Source organism: Vulpes vulpes, unplaced genomic scaffold (assembly GCF_048418805.1).
Source record: "Vulpes vulpes isolate BD-2025 unplaced genomic scaffold, VulVul3 u000000644, whole genome shotgun sequence".
Lineage (NCBI taxonomy): Eukaryota > Metazoa > Chordata > Mammalia > Carnivora > Canidae > Vulpes > Vulpes vulpes.
The window spans coordinates 1664620-1683249 of record NW_027325787.1 but is presented as its reverse complement, the minus strand read 5'-3'; the positions used below and the strand labels follow the sequence as shown (position 1 = coordinate 1683249).

At 53.0% G+C, this 18630-nt stretch overlaps 1 protein-coding gene across 2 annotated transcripts in view; it reads left to right on the top strand.

Annotated features, from left to right (window-relative positions):
• The window catches only part of CCDC88C (coiled-coil domain containing 88C), a 121582-nt gene extending 103824 nt beyond the window's left edge, over nucleotides 1-17758 (top strand). The window contains exons 26-30 of one of the 2 annotated variants that reach the window (XM_072745575.1): nucleotides 4143-4331; nucleotides 7503-7568; nucleotides 10292-10360; nucleotides 12075-12364; nucleotides 15525-17758. In XM_072745575.1, coding sequence (XP_072601676.1) covers nucleotides 4143-4331; nucleotides 7503-7568; nucleotides 10292-10360; nucleotides 12075-12364; nucleotides 15525-16511 — 1601 coding nt within the window. In that variant the 3' untranslated portion in view covers nucleotides 16512-17758. The remainder of the gene's footprint in view (nucleotides 1-4142; nucleotides 4332-7502; nucleotides 7569-10291; nucleotides 10361-12074; nucleotides 12365-15524) is intronic. The other variant, XM_072745573.1, reaches the window with a different exon arrangement.
• The last annotated feature ends 872 nt before the right edge of the window (nucleotides 17759-18630 follow it).

Below are 18630 nucleotides of genomic sequence, written 5' to 3'. Positions count from 1 at the left end.
ATAATTTCTATACTGGCAGGAAATACACTGCAGTTAAAGAAGGCAGGGCTTTACCACTATAGGATTTCTTTATACTCTGGTTGGACGGCTCTTCTGAAGATGTAGGTTGGGGCATAAAAGAAATATAGGAGCACCGTAGATTGGCTGTGGCCATGCCACCTGGCCAGCGAAGACTGTCAGACACCATCGAAGCTGCATCTTGATTTCAGAAACATGAAGGAATGGGTGGGGGGGATGTGTACCTTAGAGTCAGCTAGGCACAGCAATTGCCAGAAACATTGTTAAATTTTCAGATTTACTTTTTAAATATTTCTTAACGGGTTATTTACTCACAACCTGCCCAGCATGCACCCTGAGTAATTTAAATTGTCGTGAAGGACACTAGAACTTTCTGAAGACCAGGCCTGTTATGCCTGAGAGTCCTGTGCCCCCGGGGGCTGATGTTACGGTGCTGAGGGCCAGTGGTGACAAGCTGCCCGGTGACTGTGACATGTGCACGAGCCTTTTGGAGGTGCCATTCAGTAGGTCCTGTTGCATCACTTTGGAATGCCGAGGAGAAAACGTGCACGTGCACGCATACTGGGGCCTAATGCCTGCATTCCCATTCTTCAGAGAGAGAGTAGGTAAGAGGCTCAAGTGCAGCTGGGTGATGGTGAAGCCGAGCCTTTGCTTCCATGTAGGGGGGCTCACTCCCCTCTTGTGCTCACAGTAGCTATTTAAAGTTGACCGTTATGCCCTCAATTTGTATTATCCTTTAAATTGACTTAACTACCTACCCTTGATCTCTATGAGCTAGGAAGACTTGGAGAAGAAATAAGGACTTGACAGACGAGCGGGTTGGGGAAAATTCTTTGTAGCAGCAGCTGTGTATGTCCCGGTGCTGCTTCTGGGCTGGGCACCCTTCTAGCTCATTGACCTGCTGTGCCTGCCTCATGGGGTCCTAATGACCGCCCAAGGTGGGCACAATTAATCACCCCTTCTCAGAGCAGAGAAGGGGGGGCTTGCCCAAGTGAAACGCTTGCCAGAGTAATCAATGGTAGAGCTGCAAACCACCCCTGCCCGCCACCCGCAGAGCCTGGGGTCCCTGAGTCGGCGGCTTGAGCGCTGGCCGCCAGGTGGTGCTGTGGAGGCAGAAATAAGCAATTACTGCTATGTCTGCTCTAATCCTAAATCAGAAAATGGTTAACCCAGCTCTGGTATTATAGGTCTAGTTCAGAAAGTTGTCAGAGCAGATGAGACTTGATTTTCAAGGCCACTATGGGTAAGATTGGAGTACAGGTTGCGTAGATCTTGAAGGGAATGGCTCTTGGTGTCGTGGGGTTTGGAGGTATTTTCATGATTTTCAGAGGTCATTTTAGATGAGAATTACCAACGAGTACTTCAGTAGACCATCGTCTTGTGACATTGGGCCAGAAAAACATACCATTAGGGGTTTCCAGGGCCTTTGAACAGGAACTGGGAGCAGAGTGTGCACCAGGTCATCTGGCGGGGCCTGTCATTAAAATGGATGAGTAAGAGAAGCCAGGTCCTAAATTAATAAACATCCTTACTTAATAATTTAACACACACCAAAATTGAAAAAAGTCTCACCCGTCGGCTCCCTGAGCGACACATAATTCTCTTCACGTGCCCAGTAACACATTGACACTAAGACGCCCCTGACTTAATCATGTTGAGTCAGAGCATAAATGATTCACTGAGTCCCGGTTCTGGGCTTGTCAAGGGTATTGTTCCCATCTTTCCTGGGTTGGACGGGACTCTGATCTCCTGTCTACATTTAGCTAATTTAGAGTCGTTTGTTATTATTCATTTCATTTATTTGTTGTTTTGTTTTTTTTTCCTTCCTCTCTTGGGTTATCCGGGGAATAACAATTTAGCAGCTCAGCGCAAAAAGAGTCCCTTTTTGAGAAGCAAAAGCAAGGACAAAGACAAGTCTCCAACGGCCCACCCGACTCTCTCTAAACGCCTGCGGTTCTGGTCCTCCTCTGACATCCCATCCTCTCCTAACGAGCCTGTCCCTTTTTCAGAAATTGGAGATTTCTGATCCTTTCCCTTTATCATACCATTTTCATCATGTCTCCTCCTTCATTTCTGAAATTCAAACAAACCAAAAAAAAAAAAACAACAAAAAAAGTACCTAAAGGCCTGATGACCTATAGTGGACCCCTCCTAGGACCTCCTGATCCTAATTTCAAGCCAAGTTTAAAGTAGCCCGCGTGGATTCTGATTTCAAAAGAGAAGATGAGTTGTCACACCCCTGGACCATTTCTCCAGCACAGCACAGTTGTAGGGGAGCCTCGGGACATCCATGCACAGGTCCTCGGGCCAGGATGTCCGTGCCAATCAGTAAGTGCAGTGGCCATGTGCTGCCTCCCCTCGCTTGCACCTGCAGGCTTATGTCGTGCCCGTGTGTAAAGCAGAACTGGTCGGTTGTCGCTTTGCTTCCTAAAATATACGGCCTCTGTCAAGTGAGGTGGTTTTTTTTGTTTTGTTTTCTGTTTGTTTTTTTTTTTTTTTAAGACTTATTTTTAAGCAGCTAAATTTAAAACCCGCTGCCCTTTCCTCCTCCTCTGTCAGAGCACCAAGTTGTTGGCTTTTGCTGACAAGGCTATTTTTCAGACATGCTCTGTGTCCGGAAGGATGTATTGCTCCCTTCAAGCATTTTGTATAATTGGATCGATGTTGCCAAGCCAGAGGTCAGCCCAGACGAAGTTTTATGACTGTGCGGTAGCTCTCTGACCTCTTGGACACAGAGGTGAATGCGATAGCGGACAGAAAGACCATCGTCACGTCCAGAACGGGGGGAGTGGAGTGCTGGTCGCTAGAGGCCTTTAGCTACTGCGCTGTCTCCTGTCTGCTGTCCTTCTTGTGCCATCTTCCTGAGTCTTGCCACATCTTTCCATCACCTGTGTGATTGCTTATGTTTTCTCCCTTCAAGTGACTCACCGTTGCCACTTAAATTTATCTTAAATTAAAGGGAAAGATTATTACTCATGCTGTCGCTGGAAAACCAGTTATCACCATAAAAGCAAGGTAACCATATGAACAAATATCTGTTAAGCTGTTAAAGTTGGTCAATGTGGCACGGAGTCGATGTCACGCGCTTCACCTGGGGGACCCCAGTCCTCTGGGTCCCTGTGTTGCCAGCATGCCATCAGAATCGCCCCATTCTCTGCCATCCGTGCTAACTGTCGCTCCCCTCCACCTCCGCCCCCCGTCGTTTTAACCACACCTGTTGGATGCTTCTCCCTGCTCATCCCCCCAGACTTGAGTCTTGCTTCTCATCAAGGGTATCTTTCAGAATCCAAATTTTGCCTTGGTGTTTCAGGTCGTAAGATTTGGGCACTGAAAACTTCCCCAGTGAGTCCAGACGTGGCGTGGCTAAGGCTGCCGGCGGGGTCGGTGTGGCGGGAGGGCACGCTCCGGTCCCTGGTGAGGGGTGCCCGGAGGGGGATGTGCTGCAAAACAGCACTGTCCTTGTGCCCTTGGGAGCTCCAGCTGCTCTCATGTTTGTCTTCCATCCACAGAGCCCGTCCCTTGTCCTGCCACTAGGTAGTTAGAGGGTTTTTTGTTTGTTTTTTAAACATTTTTATATAGATTTTGTTAAACAAGAGTATATGTTCCTGGTAGAAAGTGTAGTGATTTCAGAACAGCACCAGATACAAGGTAAAAGTCATTCTTACAGAGACTAAGACTTCTTAAACAAATGATTGTTGGTGCCCCAATAAACTCCTCTCTCAAAGCCTAAGAGGGCCGTTGGCAGGATGCACGGATGTCCTGGACCTTTGGGGCTGTGGCTGCAGGCCTGGAGTGACCCAGGGCAGATGCCACCAGGGTCTTCTAAAATTGGGCATCTGAGTTACATTCGGCACTCTTACACAACAGGCGTGCCCCAAGCTCGTGCGTTGGCCTCCTGGCAACCGTGGGTTTGTCCTCTGGAGCTCTTGATCTTTTCCGAGGCTTTTGGGGCTCGCCCTCTGACCTGGCTTCTTGAGGCCTCGCTTACTGGCCTGCAGCCAGGGCCCTCCTGTTGAAACAGCATCCCAGCTTCCATGCCTCCAGTCCCTGCACCCCAGTGCCCTTGCTTCCAGGCTTCGGTGCAGTAGCCCAGCCCCATTTCTCAATGTCCTTCTCTGCCCCAGGCCCTGGGGACCTAAAACCAAAGCAAGGGTCCCCGCACAGAGGCAGCCTTGACCGCACGGATGCCTCCGCTGACCCAGCCATGAAGCCCTGGCCCTTGGAGCTGAGCTCCCGGACCTGTTCGACCTCAGCCATCACTACGACCCCTTCCAGCTCCACCCCCCTCTCCCGGCACCCAGGCCGCACCAAAGGTGAGTTGTGGGTGCCTGCGGAATTAGAGGGCTACACACCCAGCGTCCTGCCTGGGAAGACCCCAGGCTCACAGAGCGCTTAGGCTGTAGGCAGACTAGCTTTGTCATCATGTGGGCATAGCCCCTGCCTGTCAGCTGGGTGATGCAGGGCAGACAGCTGCCCCCTCTGAAGGCCCAATGACCGGCAGCCCTCACCACCCTGCTCAGGAGCTGGTGGCGCCAAGTAGCTCCGGAAGGGAGGTGAGCCGCAGTCTGGACTAGAAGCAGGAGTGTGGAGGCGTTTTCTCTAGGGAGGAAGCGTGACAGTGTTGGAACTGAGGGCTGCCCCATGGAGTGGGAGGCAGGGCTCTGGGTAGCTGAGAACAAGTGATTCGAGGAAGGTTTACAAACCGAACACCTCCCAGGGTGCCAGTGGCCATGGGTGCTCACACTGTTAGATGGGAGATTTCAACATCCTTCAAGCTGTATGAAAGCCTAGGAAATTCCCATCCGAATGGCTCAGGTGGTCAAGTGGTCAAGTGAAGCCAGGGGATGTTCAGGGATCCCTGGACCCCCAAGGGGAGCCTATAAACAGCAAGGACCCAACCCAGCGTGGGGCCGCAGAGTCGATGGGTGCTCCGCAGGGGTGGGAGCTTTCTGTGCCTGTGGTTGATGGAGCCCAAGAGCTGTGAGGAGGTCGTCCCTGTGAGGCAAGACCAGGGTGCCATAGAAGAGAACGGTTGAGAGAAAGGCACTTAGGTGTCTAAAATACACAGACAGAAGGGAAGATGAGGCTTAATGCTAAAAATTAAGATGTTCTGTTAATAATTTAAGGACATGAAAATATCCGAAGCAACTGCGTGGGAAGGGGGGCCTTGGGGGTGTTGGGAATTGGAGAGAACCAGGAGGGGTGATGGTTTTCATCATGCCACCAGCCACTCGACTCCTGGAACCTGGCTGTGTAGGGCGGAGGGTACTGAGCCCTGCCCTGAAGTACACTGGGTTAGCCGTGTGACCCCTGGGGACAAGTGGGGTGATGAGCACATGGCTGCCTGGTGGTGCTTCTCCATGTCTGGCCAGGCCCTGGAAGCGGCAGTCACTTGCTGCTAGAGGTCAGCTGGGGGGAGTGGGTAGTGGGGGAGGGGGGTTGCCACGTGCTGGCCGGGACAGGCACACCCTGGGCCCCCATTGTCGGCAGTCCCCCTTCCCACCCACCTCCCGGGCTGGGGGCACAGAAGCCTCTACCTTCCCTTGGACTTGCAGCGGACTGCATGGCTCCGGGTCCCACCCTTCAGACAGACCCATGGTCCGTGTCAGCCGAGACCCTATCCCTAAACCAGAGCCCAAGCCCAGGAACACCGCGGCTGTTCCTATACCTGCGGAGCCCCCGGGAAGATCAGTCACCACGGGAGACCCCGGCCATGCGATTCCCTGCCAGCCTGTTCTCAGCTTCGGGGGGCACATAGCCAGCTTCAAGCAGAAGGAAACCCCCTTAGAATCAGCCATTTCTTTAAGCAAATCTAGTTCCTTTTATTTTACATACTTTTTTTTTAAGATTTTACTTATTTAACGGGTAACACACAAGCAGAGGGAACAGAGAGAGGGAGAGGGAGACGCCGTCTCCACTGAGCAGTGAGCCCAACGTGGGGCTCGACCCCAGGACCACGACCTGAGCTGAAGGCAGATGCGTAACCAACTGAGCCACCCAGGCGCCCCAAATCTAGTTCCTTTTAGAGCTGAATTTAATAAATGAGATCTGGGCCCTCAGAGTCGTCATTGCATTTAGACCCTTCCAGTAAAGGAAGATAAGGACGCCTCTGTGTCCCTGGTTTGTGTCAATAGTTCCAATTCAGATTTAATGTTACAGGAATGTTTTTTTCTTCTTCGATGTCCTCTTTGGGTGTCCTTTCCTTACACGGAACTCTTGTCTCCCGAAACATTTCTTTCTCTTGAAACTGTGCATCATGGTTTAAAATGCAGTCGTGCCCGAGCTGCCAGTAACAGTAAGTTCAGCAAGCAATGTTCTCTTTGCGGCTCTTTCAGTCCTTAGATTGCATTTCACTAAGGACACTCTGACAGTTTTACATTCAAAATTCACTGCAGATAAATGTCTCTCTCTGTGCAATCCTGGTGACAGTTGAACACAGTAGGGTTTGTTTCCGTTTTCAGACCTTTTTCTTCTTAAATCACCCCCGTGTTTTTTTTGTGTGTGTGTGTGTGTTTTTTTTAAGATTTTATTTATTTATTTATGAGAGACACACAGAGAGAGAGAGAGGCAGGGACACAGGCAGAGGGAGAAGCAGGCTCCATGCAGGGAACCTGATGTGGGACTCGATCCTGGGTCTCCAGGATCATGCCCTGGGCTGAAGGCAGACACTCAACTGCTGAGCCACCCAGGCGTCCCACCCCCATGTTTTTTAACATGCAAAACAGATATCAAAAATCGAAATAGTGGTGAAAATGTGCATGTACTCCATGTGGTAAATATCTTTCCCTGGATCCCTTCCACACCATTCCAAAACCACCCTGTACATGACCTTTATTCTTCGTTCCTTGCTTCTGCTCCCATTGTTTCTTCCTGCAAAAATAAGCAAAATAGGGGCACCTGGGTGGCTCAGCTGGTTATGAATTTCATCTCTTGATCTTAGCTCAGGTCTTGATCCTCAGGGTCGTGAGTTCAAGCCCCACATCGGGCTCCACCCCAGCCATGGAGCCTCCTTAAACCAAAAACATAAGTAAATGAACAAAATATACACACCTTGTTTTTTTCCCCACCTAGCTGTGCCTTGTGGAGACTTTTCTCAGTCTTTTTACGTTTATGGCTGCATGGTAATGAAAATGGCCACATGGTGATCTTTTCGGCCACTGCACCCCTGGAGTTGATGCTATTAGGATTGCCATGTCAGAGGACAAATAAACATAGGCTTTTCCTACATAAGAGTCTGTAGTTGGTTACAGTGTTCTAGGCACCCCTGTCTTAATAACCAGTGACCTAGGGGGACCCGAGGGGCTCTGTGGTAGAGCATGATCCCAGGGTCCTGGGATCAAGTCCCACATCAAGCTCCCGACAGGGAGCCTGCTTCTCCCTCTGCCTATGTCTCTGCCTCTCTCTGTGTGTGTCCCTCATGAATAAATAAATAAAATCTTTAAAAAAGAAAACAAAAATAACCAGTGACCTTCCTTCCTCCATAGGCTATAATTCAGATGACAGCCTCTGTGACCCATCCCTGGAGTTTGAGTTCAACCATAGGCAGTACGGTGAGTGCTCAGGCTTCAATGCCCTTGCGCCTGGTTTTCATCAATAGGACTTTTCTTCTGATCTCAGTCCTGTATGGAAGTCCAACATACGAAACAGGCAGAAGTGTGGTGGTTGTGTTGGAGTGGGGAGGGAGGGCCCACAGTCCCTCCCGGCTCCCTTCTGCTTTCCCCTGGGGCCTGGGCATGTGACTTCTGCTTGCATACCTCCACTGACGGGGAAGTCACCACCTCTGAAGTGTTCCACTTCTATTGGCGACAACTTCCCCTGCTTTAAAGTGCCCCTCAAGTTTGTCAGGACATTCTGGTGACCCACACAGGGAGAGTGAGTGTGGGGAGGTCTCTCACGGTTCTTACGTGAATTTTGGTGGTCCAGAGTTGTTCAGAATTGTATGTGGTCTTAGAAATGCTTAGAAGCAGTTGGTCCTCTGACTTAGATATATCGTGAGTTTCTGCAGAAAGAAAACTGCATTACACCAGCCTTCCCAAACATTAAAAGCTGCTTTGGATTTTTATAATTTTTGAAAATAAAAAATCCTAAAAGGGGGGGAAATAAAATTAAAACTCAGAAAGCTCACAGTGAGCTCTGTTTATTTCTGATCAACGAGAAACGTAGGCACCAGCATTATCTCCTACCCTAGTCACTGTCTTTTTTATTTATTTATTTTTTAAGATTTCTTTTAGTGAGAGTACTAGTGATGGGGGTGGAGGGGCAGAGGGGACAGGAGAGAATCCCAAGCGTGCTCCCCACTGAGCACAGAGCCCAACTCAGGGCTTGAATTCATGGCCCTGAGATCACGACTTGAGCTGAAATCACCAGTCGGATGTTTAACCAACTGAGCCTCCCAGGTGCCCGCCCTACCCTAGTTGTTGTTTTAAGCATCTTGTGATGCAGAAACCGGCATGCCGCTTTTGAGAAAATACAGAAGAGTTTAATGCACAGGGCCCTTGTGTGTGCACAGGGAGTGGAGGGTTAACACACCAAGGTGCTGGCTGCCGTGCTTTGTGAAGGCGTCCTGAGAGCCAGAGCAATGCTCCAGCAGCTCACCACTGAGGGGTTTTCTTCCTAAGTACTCTGATTCCTTGAGATTTTTTTTTTAAGATTTTATTTATTTATTGGACAGAGAAAGCATAAGAGCATAAGCACAGGGGAGCAAGAGGTGGAGGGAGAAGCAGGCTCTCCTCACAGAGCAGGGAGCCCAGCACCGGGCTGGATCCCAGGCGCCCTCCTTGAGCTTCTCTTATCAGCAAAAAGAAGGAAAAGAAGTAGCTAAATAAACAAAAGTGCTTTGAGGGCTGGGGGACCCCTGGGTGGCTTGGTCGGTGGAGCATCTTCCTTCAGTTCAGGTCATGACCTTGGGGTCCTGGGATAGAGCCCCACTTGAGCTCCCTGCTCATTGGGGAGTCTGCTTCTCCCTTTCCCTCTGCCCCTGGCTCGTGTTCTCCTCTCTCTCTCTCTCTCTCTCTCTGTCTCTCTTTCTCTCTTTCTCTCAAAATTATTTTAAAAAAGCACTTTAGGTCTTACTGATTTGTGTTAGTTTTCTTTTAATGAAACTTAATTCCTTTTTAAAGAGAGATGTGCATTCTTTATGTCATTTTTTCCCTTCTCAAAGAGAGGACTGACTTTTCTTTTACACTTTTCTCAAACACCAAGTGTTTTTTGGCTCCTCCCCAAACCCCTTTTGCTATTAAGAGTTTTCCAGATGCCTGCTATTTGCGGAGCACACCAGCACTTGGGAACCAGGCGCCCTCTAGACCCAATCAGAAGAAAACTCTCCCCGGGGGAGGGTAAGCAGCGCACCTCCTAGCACATCTCCAGTTCCCCACACAGTTTCCCTCAACACCAGCTGCAGGCTGAGAGGGATGCAAGGATAACAGAAATGCAGTTCCCGTCCCCCAGGGGTTCATGGTCCAGCAGGACAGATGCTGGTACAGAGCAGGCTGGCAGGGCTCCTGGGAGAGTGGACCAGGAGAAGCAGGCCTGCAGGCCTTGAAGGGGGCAGCCTGCAAGGAATGGAGCACCCCTCCTGCAGCCAGGTTCCCCCTCCAACCTGAGAGCTGCCCCACACGGACTCAGGCAGGGCTGGTTTCTCCAGCCCTTGTCACCATACTGGCCAATTTTTCGCTTGGGGGTAGATGTAGGTTTGAGACAGGTGATGCAAGGGGCTGGCAGACCACGAGCGACCGGGAAGAGCGAGCCCTCTGTCTCCTCTGAGGGTCCCAGCTCTCGTGCCTGTGCATCACTGAAGTGTGCAGGCACACTGTGTGCAAGCACACGCCCCCTCGTGCACACATACACATGTAGACATGGCTGTTTCCTGGCTCCCACCCTCACCAGGTTGCACGTGTTCTAGAAAGCTCTGTGCAGTAATAGGAGTGGACATTCCCACCTCAGCCTCAGTTGGCTTACTTTGAGCCCTCCTTGGTTTTGGTCTGCTTACTGTACTAGGGTTCAGTGTGAGGCTTCTTCTAAGTCCTAGCCCTGGACCCAGCAAAAACAATAGGGTCACCTACTGGATGCTGTGCCTCGCGCTCAAGTTGGCAGAGCTTGAGCTCCTTATGGGAGAACATGGAGAACTCCGAAATCCATCCTTTCTGAGGACATTTGCCTTAACATTGTTGGCACAGAGCAGCTTTGTTACGCAGCTTTTCTCAGATGGTGCGGTCCGAGGCATAACCCCCCCACCGCCCCCTGGCCGTTGAGGCTAAGTGTCGCTTCCTTTCAGTGTCCCGGCCAGACAGCTTGGAGACCAGTCGGAACGCGTCCAGCGACAGCTCACCTCTTAACCTCAAAGGTGGGTCAGCCTTGGCCTCCGTGCAGTTGTCGTTGTAGTAGGGTCTTTGGTTCTAGGCTCATGCCACTTTTGTGGTTAAAGCGGTAATCGTCACGGGCTCTACCACCGCATCATGCATTTGCAGTTCCAGCCTGCATCATGCAGTATTAGGTGCAGACCCAGGCGATTGAGTGAATCCCTTTAACCCCAGAGCCAAGCCAGGGCCTCTAGGCATGGCACCCTTGCTCCAAATCTGAGCTACTTGATCTTCAGAGTGGGAGTAGTAACCATAGTTCCATCCATGGTGGTCAGAGAGCACCGTCAGATAACTTTGATTCTTTTACAAGTTTTGACCATATTTTAATAGCACACAGTGTCTTCTGTCTTAGCAGACATTTCTGTGCATTTGAAAAGAATGTATATGTGGTCCCAAGACTAGAAACTTTGCAGGTTTTTATTTCTGCTAACATGCACATGATCAGCCCCTAGAAGAACCCTAGCATGTAACAGGCGCTGAGTAAATCTTTTTTTTTTTTTGAGTAAATCTTTAATAAATGAATAGATGTTACCTAATGTGTGCAGGGCCTCATAGCAATTAATATTAGATAACAATTTAAATTTCACCAGAAGCTTACACTTCTTTCTGAAGTTGTTCTGTTTTTAAATGCCAGACTGAGAAAGGGATGGAGTGGGGAAGGAAGCCTCTTACACTGCTGGTGGGAATGCAAAGTGGTGCAGCCACTCTGGAAAACAGTGTGGAGGGTCCTTGAAAAGTTAAAAATAGAGCTACCCTGTGACCCAGCAATTGTATTACTGGGTATTTACCCCAAAGATACTGATGTAGTGACCCAAAGGGGCACCTATACCCCAATGTTTAAGCAGCAATGTCCACAATAGCCAAAAATATGGAAGGAGCCCAGATGTCCATCGACAGATGATGGAGTAAGGACGTGGTCTATATATACAGTGGAATATTACTCAGCCTTCAAAAAATGCAGTCTTGCCATTTGCAACCATGTGGATGGAACTAGAGGGTATTATGCCAGCGAAGTAAGAGAAAGACAAATACCATACGATTTCTCCTGTGGACTTTAAGAAACAAAACAGAGGAGCAGAGAGGCAGGGAGGGAAAAAAATAAAACAGATGAAACTAGAGGGAAACAAACCATGAGAGACTCTTAACTCTAGGAAACAAGCTGAGGGTCGCTGGGAGGTGGGGGAGGTGGGGGATGGGGTCACTGGGTGACAGGCATGAAGGACGGCACATGATGGGATGAGCCCTGGGTGTTGTGTGCAGCCGATGTATCACTGAGCTGTACCCCTGAAACTAGAAATATACGATATGCTCATTGAATTTAAATAAAAATAAACGAATGAACAAAAGCATGTATGCTTGCAAAACTGAAATCCTAAAGCTCTCCCCCCAAAAAATGCTTTTTAAAGTAGGCTCCACACTCAATGTGGAGCCCAATGCAGAGCTTGACCTCATGGCCCTGAGATCAAGACCTGAGCTGAGCCCAAGATCAAGAGTCAGGTGCCTAACTGACTAGACCCCCTGAGCGCCCCTTTCCAAAATGTTCTTCACACCAGAATCCCCACCAGGTTCTCGGGCAGGGTTCTCTCTGTTCTTGCTGAACCCAAGGAGCACAGAGCCCCCTGGAGGCAGATGAGCCGAGGAGGGAGACTCAGGTGTGCTCCTCTGTTTCTCCCCCACCCCCACCCCTGTGCCCCCCAGGTTCCTCCGACCAGCTCCACGGCAGGTCCGAGAGCTTCAGCAGCGAAGACCTGATCCCCAGCAGGGACACGGCCACTCTGCCACGGGATGCCAGCACCCAGGGGCGCAGTGCCCCCGGCCGCCACGAGTACCCTCCACCCCGGAACGGGCCTCTCCCCCAGGACAGTGTCCAGAAGAGAGGCACAGCCCAGCTGCACGCGGGGGCCCGGCCCTGCTCCGCCTCCCCGAGCAGTGAGATGGTCACCCTGGAAGAGTTCCTGGAGGAGAGCAACCGGAGCTCCCCGACCCCTGTGAGTGGCCCAGAGCTCGGACACAGCGTCCCTCTCTTCCCCTGCCGCCTCCCCGCTTTGGGGCTGGGGGCAGAGACCCTGGCAGCAAAGTCACAGAAAGGGACGGGGCAGCAGTGGCCTGGCCTGGGGGTAAGGGAGGATCCCCACTAGCCTGCTGGCAGCCAGCCCCCAACCCCAGGGCCAGTGGGCGCCGTCTGTGAGGTGAGCAGGTAGGAGGTTGCCGCCAGCATGGAGGGGGATGGTGTGTGGCCACCCTGGGGAGCTTCTCAAGGTCCAGCCGGCATCCCACTTGGCAGCATCAGGGTCTCACAGTGGCCCTTGGGGTGGAGCCCTGAGTACTGCTTACCCTGAGCCTTCACCTGCAGGCTCCGCAAACTCTGTAAAGGGGCAGTATGTTTAGGGGTTCCGGGCCCCATGTTCTCCTACAGCTGCTCAGTGCTGCCGTTTCAGGAAGAACAGCCTGAGCCCACCTGGCAATGAATGGGCATGGCTGCGTGCCGACAAAACTTCGCTAACGGACGTTGACCTGTGAATTTTATATAATTTTCGTGTGGCCCGTAATGCTCTTCTTTTTTAAAAAAAATTTTTTTCCAGCTATTTAAAAATGTAAAGACTTTTCTGAGTTCCTAGGCCATACAAAGGGTATGGCAACCCGAGACTGAGCCCCAGCTACGGTTGGCTGATCTGTGCTCTGCAGCTGCAGCCCAGATGTCATGGACATTCGGGTTCCCTCCTCTAACCCCTCCCAAGGCTCAGGGCAGCTCTTCCAAAGCTGCGTGTGTATCTTTTACACACTCCACCTGGCTTCAGTCTTGTGAGCAGTTGGGCAGCCGGACAGATGAACTGGGCTATCTCGCAATGGAGATCTTTCAAGGATTTTTAATGCTTCCCATGCCTCCGTGGTATTCCGCTTAAATAAACAGTGGAACTTTCTTTAGCTCCTCTCTAGTAGGCCACGGTGGAACCCACAGTCTTGCTCGGTGGGTATTTACTGAGCACCTACTCTGTGCTCTGCAGCATGCACAGGGTCAGCTCCAAAAGCAAAGCAAACCACTTAACTGGCAAATTTTTGCCACATACTTGCTAGTGCTGAGTCTTATGGTCGGCCCTGAAAGGAAATTGAAGAACATGGTCCCTGCACACCCCCCCCCCCCACCCCGCATTCTGTTCCTGTCTGGCAAGCACTTACTCTATGCACCAGGAGTTGGAGAAACCCAGCAGAAGCCCTGCTGCTCTCGGGAGGTTTGCCACTCAGTGGTTTGCACGCAGGCTTAGCCGGTGGCACCCCGGAGCTTCCGACTCGCTGGGTATGATGGGGGGCTCCCTGAGGGCCTGCATCCATACAGGGTTTCCAGATGATGCTCTGGCTGTTGGCATACGTCTAGGCATCCCACAGGTAGCCCTGATGTGGCAGAAAAAATGAGGATGGCCCAGAAAGCAGGGATGCCTGAGATCAGAAGGCTTTCCATCTTGACCCTTTCTGTGTACCTGTCACAGTGAGTTTCCTTTCCCTTTGCAGCTCTCAGGGGGCCCTGCTCAGCTCAGACATGTCCCTGGTAGTCACCCTTCCTTACTTATGCCCCATATCAGCAACCATCCCTTCTCAGCCTAAACAAGCCCAGAAGGATCTATGGCTGTTCATGCTAGGAGCTGATGTGTGTGTGGCCCTGGAGCACACCTGCACCTCTCAGCCTGCCAGCCCCAGGCACCTGACCCCTCCCCTGAGCAGCCCCAGGGAAGGTACAGCGTGCCCCACCTGTGCCTGCACTCTGAGGGAATAGGGTGTCTCAAGATGGGCTTGCTGGGTGGCCACATGGGGCTGCATATCAAAGAATTAAGAATGTGCATCAGGGAGCTGGGTGGTGCAGGCCGCAGCTCCAGTCAGACAGCCGTGGGTGAGCTGTGGAAGCCCCGAGGCTTCAGCTTCCTTACGTCTTAAAGGTTGTTCTAGGCTAACCTCAACCTCGTGAGGCTGCTTTGAAAATTAAGGGAGGTGTTAGCTTTTTGGTGGTTATGCAGTGCCTGGCATGCAGGAAGCTGTCCGTGTTGATGACCACAGCCTCGCTGCTCCCTCAACCGGAATCTGGCTTCAAACCAGCCTAAAATGGCAGACTGTGTCTCCGTCAGGCTGAGCATCCAGATGCTTCCGTGGACGAGGAGTTGTCGGAGGGTGCAGGTGGTTTCTGAGCTCTGCTGCCCCCGCGACAGGTCACAGCAGGTCCGGGCTGACCCCCACCTGCCACGGGAACATATTTCCCTTCCTGGTTTTGCGGCATCCATGAGCCTAAGGAGGAACCGCCACTTGGCTCCTCCAGGCTGAGGTCCTGACAGAGGCCAAGGTGACCGAGCGGTGTCCCCTGCCTTGGCCTCAGCGGCTATTTGCCCGCAGGGTGGTGATGGAGGACTCAGCCCCACTGGCCAGGGGAAGCCCAGCAGGGTGGTGACTTGAGGGGAGCAGCCTGGCAGCTGGACTGTCCCATCCACTTCTTTCCTCCCTTCTGCCCTCCACTTCCCACCCCGGGAGTCTGCCTTTATGGACCTCACTCCCTGACCCCCACCCCGCCTGCCTCTCACAGACAGAAAATGGTCCAAGTGGCAGTGAGGGCCCCGGCAGGCCACTGTGCCCCTGCCGTCCCACACGCCCACCAGCCGGTCCCTGAGCCGGGCCTGCAGCCTGGCCTCCGCCGACCTTCTCTGGGCCAGCTTCTGTTGTTCCCCCTCCCCTGTGGCCTGGACAGAGCCTTGAGTGTGCACGAGTGCACTGGGCTGACTGGGGGGAGAAGGTCTGGTGCCACCAGTAGCTTCCTCCCGCCCTGCCAGGTGGGAGGGTGAGAACAGATGGGGGCGGGGGAGGCAGGCCTTCTGCCCCGACCTCTCCATAGACTGGGGGAGCTCTGAGGTACGTCCTCTCCTGTCTGCTGTATCCAGGTCTGCACAGTTAGGCGGCTGCCACATGGCACCTGGGGTCCCCCCACCGGTGACCCACGTACCTGGCCAGGGGTGCGTGGTGGGGTAGCATTATACCTGGACGAGGCCAAGCAGGAGCAGGAAACCATAGTTCGGCCAGCTGCACAGCCCAGCGGCCGTCCAGGGGGGTGCAGGCTGCCCCAGCACCGCCTGGCTCTCACACCACCTCTCGCCCCTTCTCCCTTCCCTGTAGGACACTCCCAGTTGCCGGGATGACCTGCTAAGTGACTACTTCCGAAAGGCCAGCGACCTCCCAGCCATCGGAGGCCAGCCAGGACCCCCTGCCAGGAAAGAAGGGGCCAAGATGCCCACCAGCTTTGTGACCCCTACCATCAAGATGGCCAGCAGCACCTCCGAGGGGAAGCTGCTGAAGCCCGGGCAGTATGTGAAGCCAAACTTCAGACCTGCCGAGGCCGAGGTCCTGCCCAGTGTCCCCCCGAGACAGGCCCAGCCCCCCCAGAGCCTGTCCCTGGGCCGACCCCGGCAGGCCACCGTGCCCCCGCCGTCCCACACGCCCGCCAGCCGGTCCCTGAGCCGGGCCTTCAGCCTGGCCTCCGCCGACCTTCTCCGGGCCAGCGGGCCAGAGGCTTGCAAACAGGAGGCCCCTCAGAAGCCGGGGAGTCCCGACCCCTCAGGGGGCAGAGAGCCCGGCAGCCATGCCCTGCAAGGCCCCACACCCCCCAGCTCCCACTGCCTGGCCCGGGAGCGGACCCCACTTGTGGGAAAGACCGGAAGCCCCGGTCAGGGCCCGGCCCCCCGCAGCCGGGCCCCGGACGTGAGGCGCTTCTCCCTGGCTCCCCCGAAGGAGGAAAGGCTGGCCCCGCTGCCGCCGTCCGCCACGGCCCCGGCCATCGCCGCTGTGGGGGGCAGTTCCTGTGGCAGTGGTGCCGCGGCCCCGGCCGCCAGGACCAAACCCCCGACGCCCCCCAACCCGGCGGAGGTGGCCGCCATCACCGCGGTCCGGGGCGTGCTCGGCCTCTCAGAGGGGGATGGGGCCCCAAGGCCAGGCCACGGCGCAGGGCTCCCCGCGAAGAGCCCGGGGAGGTCTCCTGACCCTGCTCCCCGCGCCGGCCGGGGCCCGGAGGACTTGAGTCGCGGGAGCAGCTTGAAGAGCACGCCGGCGTCCCCCGAGCCTGGAGGGGACCAGCAGACGGTGTGGTACGAGTACGGCTGCGTGTGACTCGTGTGACTCGTCTGGGCCCGTGGCGCCCGAACCTTAAAACTACTGACTCACCTTGAAATGACGATGGCCTTTTCTTCTGTCTGCCTGTGGTGTCAGGAAAGGGTTGGAGGATGAGGACGGGCTCCTGGGCCCCTCTCCTGCTCGTTTTGTTGATGGAAACACTGTGCCAAGCCCTAAGAGGATGTCGCTCCCAGGTGTGTGCGCGCGTGCTGTATCTGTAGCCTCCAGCAACTGCTATCTTTTGAACAATCCACTTCAGCTTCGGGACACTCAGAACACAGTGACCAAACCAACTACAAAGTAGACACTATTGAGCATGTCCCTGTAGAACACTCATTTGCAACTTGTCGACCTCTCTTAAAGCACACACCTGCGTGTGTGCGTGCACAGTTTTGTGCAAACACACATTCACATGGCCAAGCCCTAGTGGCTCTGGAAACTCCATGCCCTTTTCCTAAAAGCCATTTGATCCTAAGAGAAGTCCAGACTGGCCAAACTACAAAGAGCTCAAGGACCTCAGGTCGACCCCAGAATTAGGGTTGCTGCTGAAAACCAGGAGCATTCCCACGCCGTTCCTGGGGTCCCAAGCAATTCCCTTTCACCCCAAGGCCAAGGACGCCTTCCAGGCAGGTGGCCGGTGGCCTCGGGCTTCGGCCACATGGACACCTGCCCTCCCTGGCACACTTTTCTACAAACACTGGATGTGCTGGGTCTAGGGGCCGGGGCAGAGAGAGGCGCCTGCCCCAGCCCTCTCCCAGCAAGTGTACATAGTGTACAGAGGGGAGGTGTGCAGGAGGGGGTGCACGCCTGGTTCGTAATGTGCACCTTCCCCGATCTCAGATGTTGATTTATTATTTCTGAATAACTTCTTGTGGTAGAAACCAAATTTCTTTTAATATATTACATATATATGTACACGCTCCTGTGAAATACGTGTACGTCGAGGGGGAATCTATTTATGTTCCATTGGGAGTCTTTTCGATCAGGAATCTCACCTGCTGCTTTGTGTATTTGGTCGGGTTCCTGACACGTTTTGTCTTTCTGTTTAGTAAAGGTGCTCTTTCTGGGATGTACTAAACCTGGTGATTTTTTTTTTAAGATTATTTTCTTTTTTGATTTAATATACTGAGAAAGAAATGGGACTATTAACAAGATCGGTGGTAGGTGTGCTTTGGGTTGTGTATTAATAGCCATTCACTCTGGAACACAAGGACAGGATTGTAATAAAATGAAAAGGCATAGAATCGAGTCCTGGTTTTTCTCACTGGCCGGTGCTGGCGGCATTGGACTGGCTGTCGGGGGCTCTCCAGGCGCCCTCCCGGCCATCAAAAGCCACAGCCCCCTTTGCTACCAGGTCAGAGGAGACAAAGCAAGATTTCTGTGCTTACCAGACAACAGCTTTTTCCCAGACTTGCGTTTATTTTCGATTAGTAAGAGTCGGGTCCCATTTTGATATGGGATTCATCTCGTGACGGAATCTCAGCTCCTGCCTGTCCTCTGGGTTTTCCCAAGGCTGCTCAGCTAGGAAGGGCCAAATCTGGAATTTAGATCTTTAAGACCTCAGCTCAGAGGCTTGAGTCAGACGGAGGGAGGCCGGCTGTACATACCCACACAGGACAAGATTTTCCTTCAAGTGGTATTTTTCTACTTGCTCGCTCAGTGTCTCCTTCCTCCCTCACCAACCTGTAAGAGCCCCACTCCTGGCCCTTCACTGGCCCTTTCCAAAGCTCTGTGGTCTGTGGCACATGACGGCTCAGCAGGAGACACCACCCACAACACCTGGGCCAAACTGAGCAGTGGCCACCTTGTGCCTTCCTCCTGTGTGGCCTTGGCAGGATTTTTTTTTTTTTAATTTATTTATGATAGTCAGAGAGGGAGAGAGGCAGAGACACAGAGGGAGAACCGCAGGCTCCATGCACCGGGAGCCCGATGTGGGACTCGATCCCAGGTCTCCAGGATCACGCCCTGGGCCAAAGGCAGGCGCCAAACTCTGCGCCACCCAGGGATCCCCCTTTGGCAGGATTTGACACCTGCCCAGTTACACCTTGAACTTTGTCTAGGATTCTCTGCCCTCTGGAACATCTCTGCAGCTCACACTTGCCAGCTCTTCAGGCTT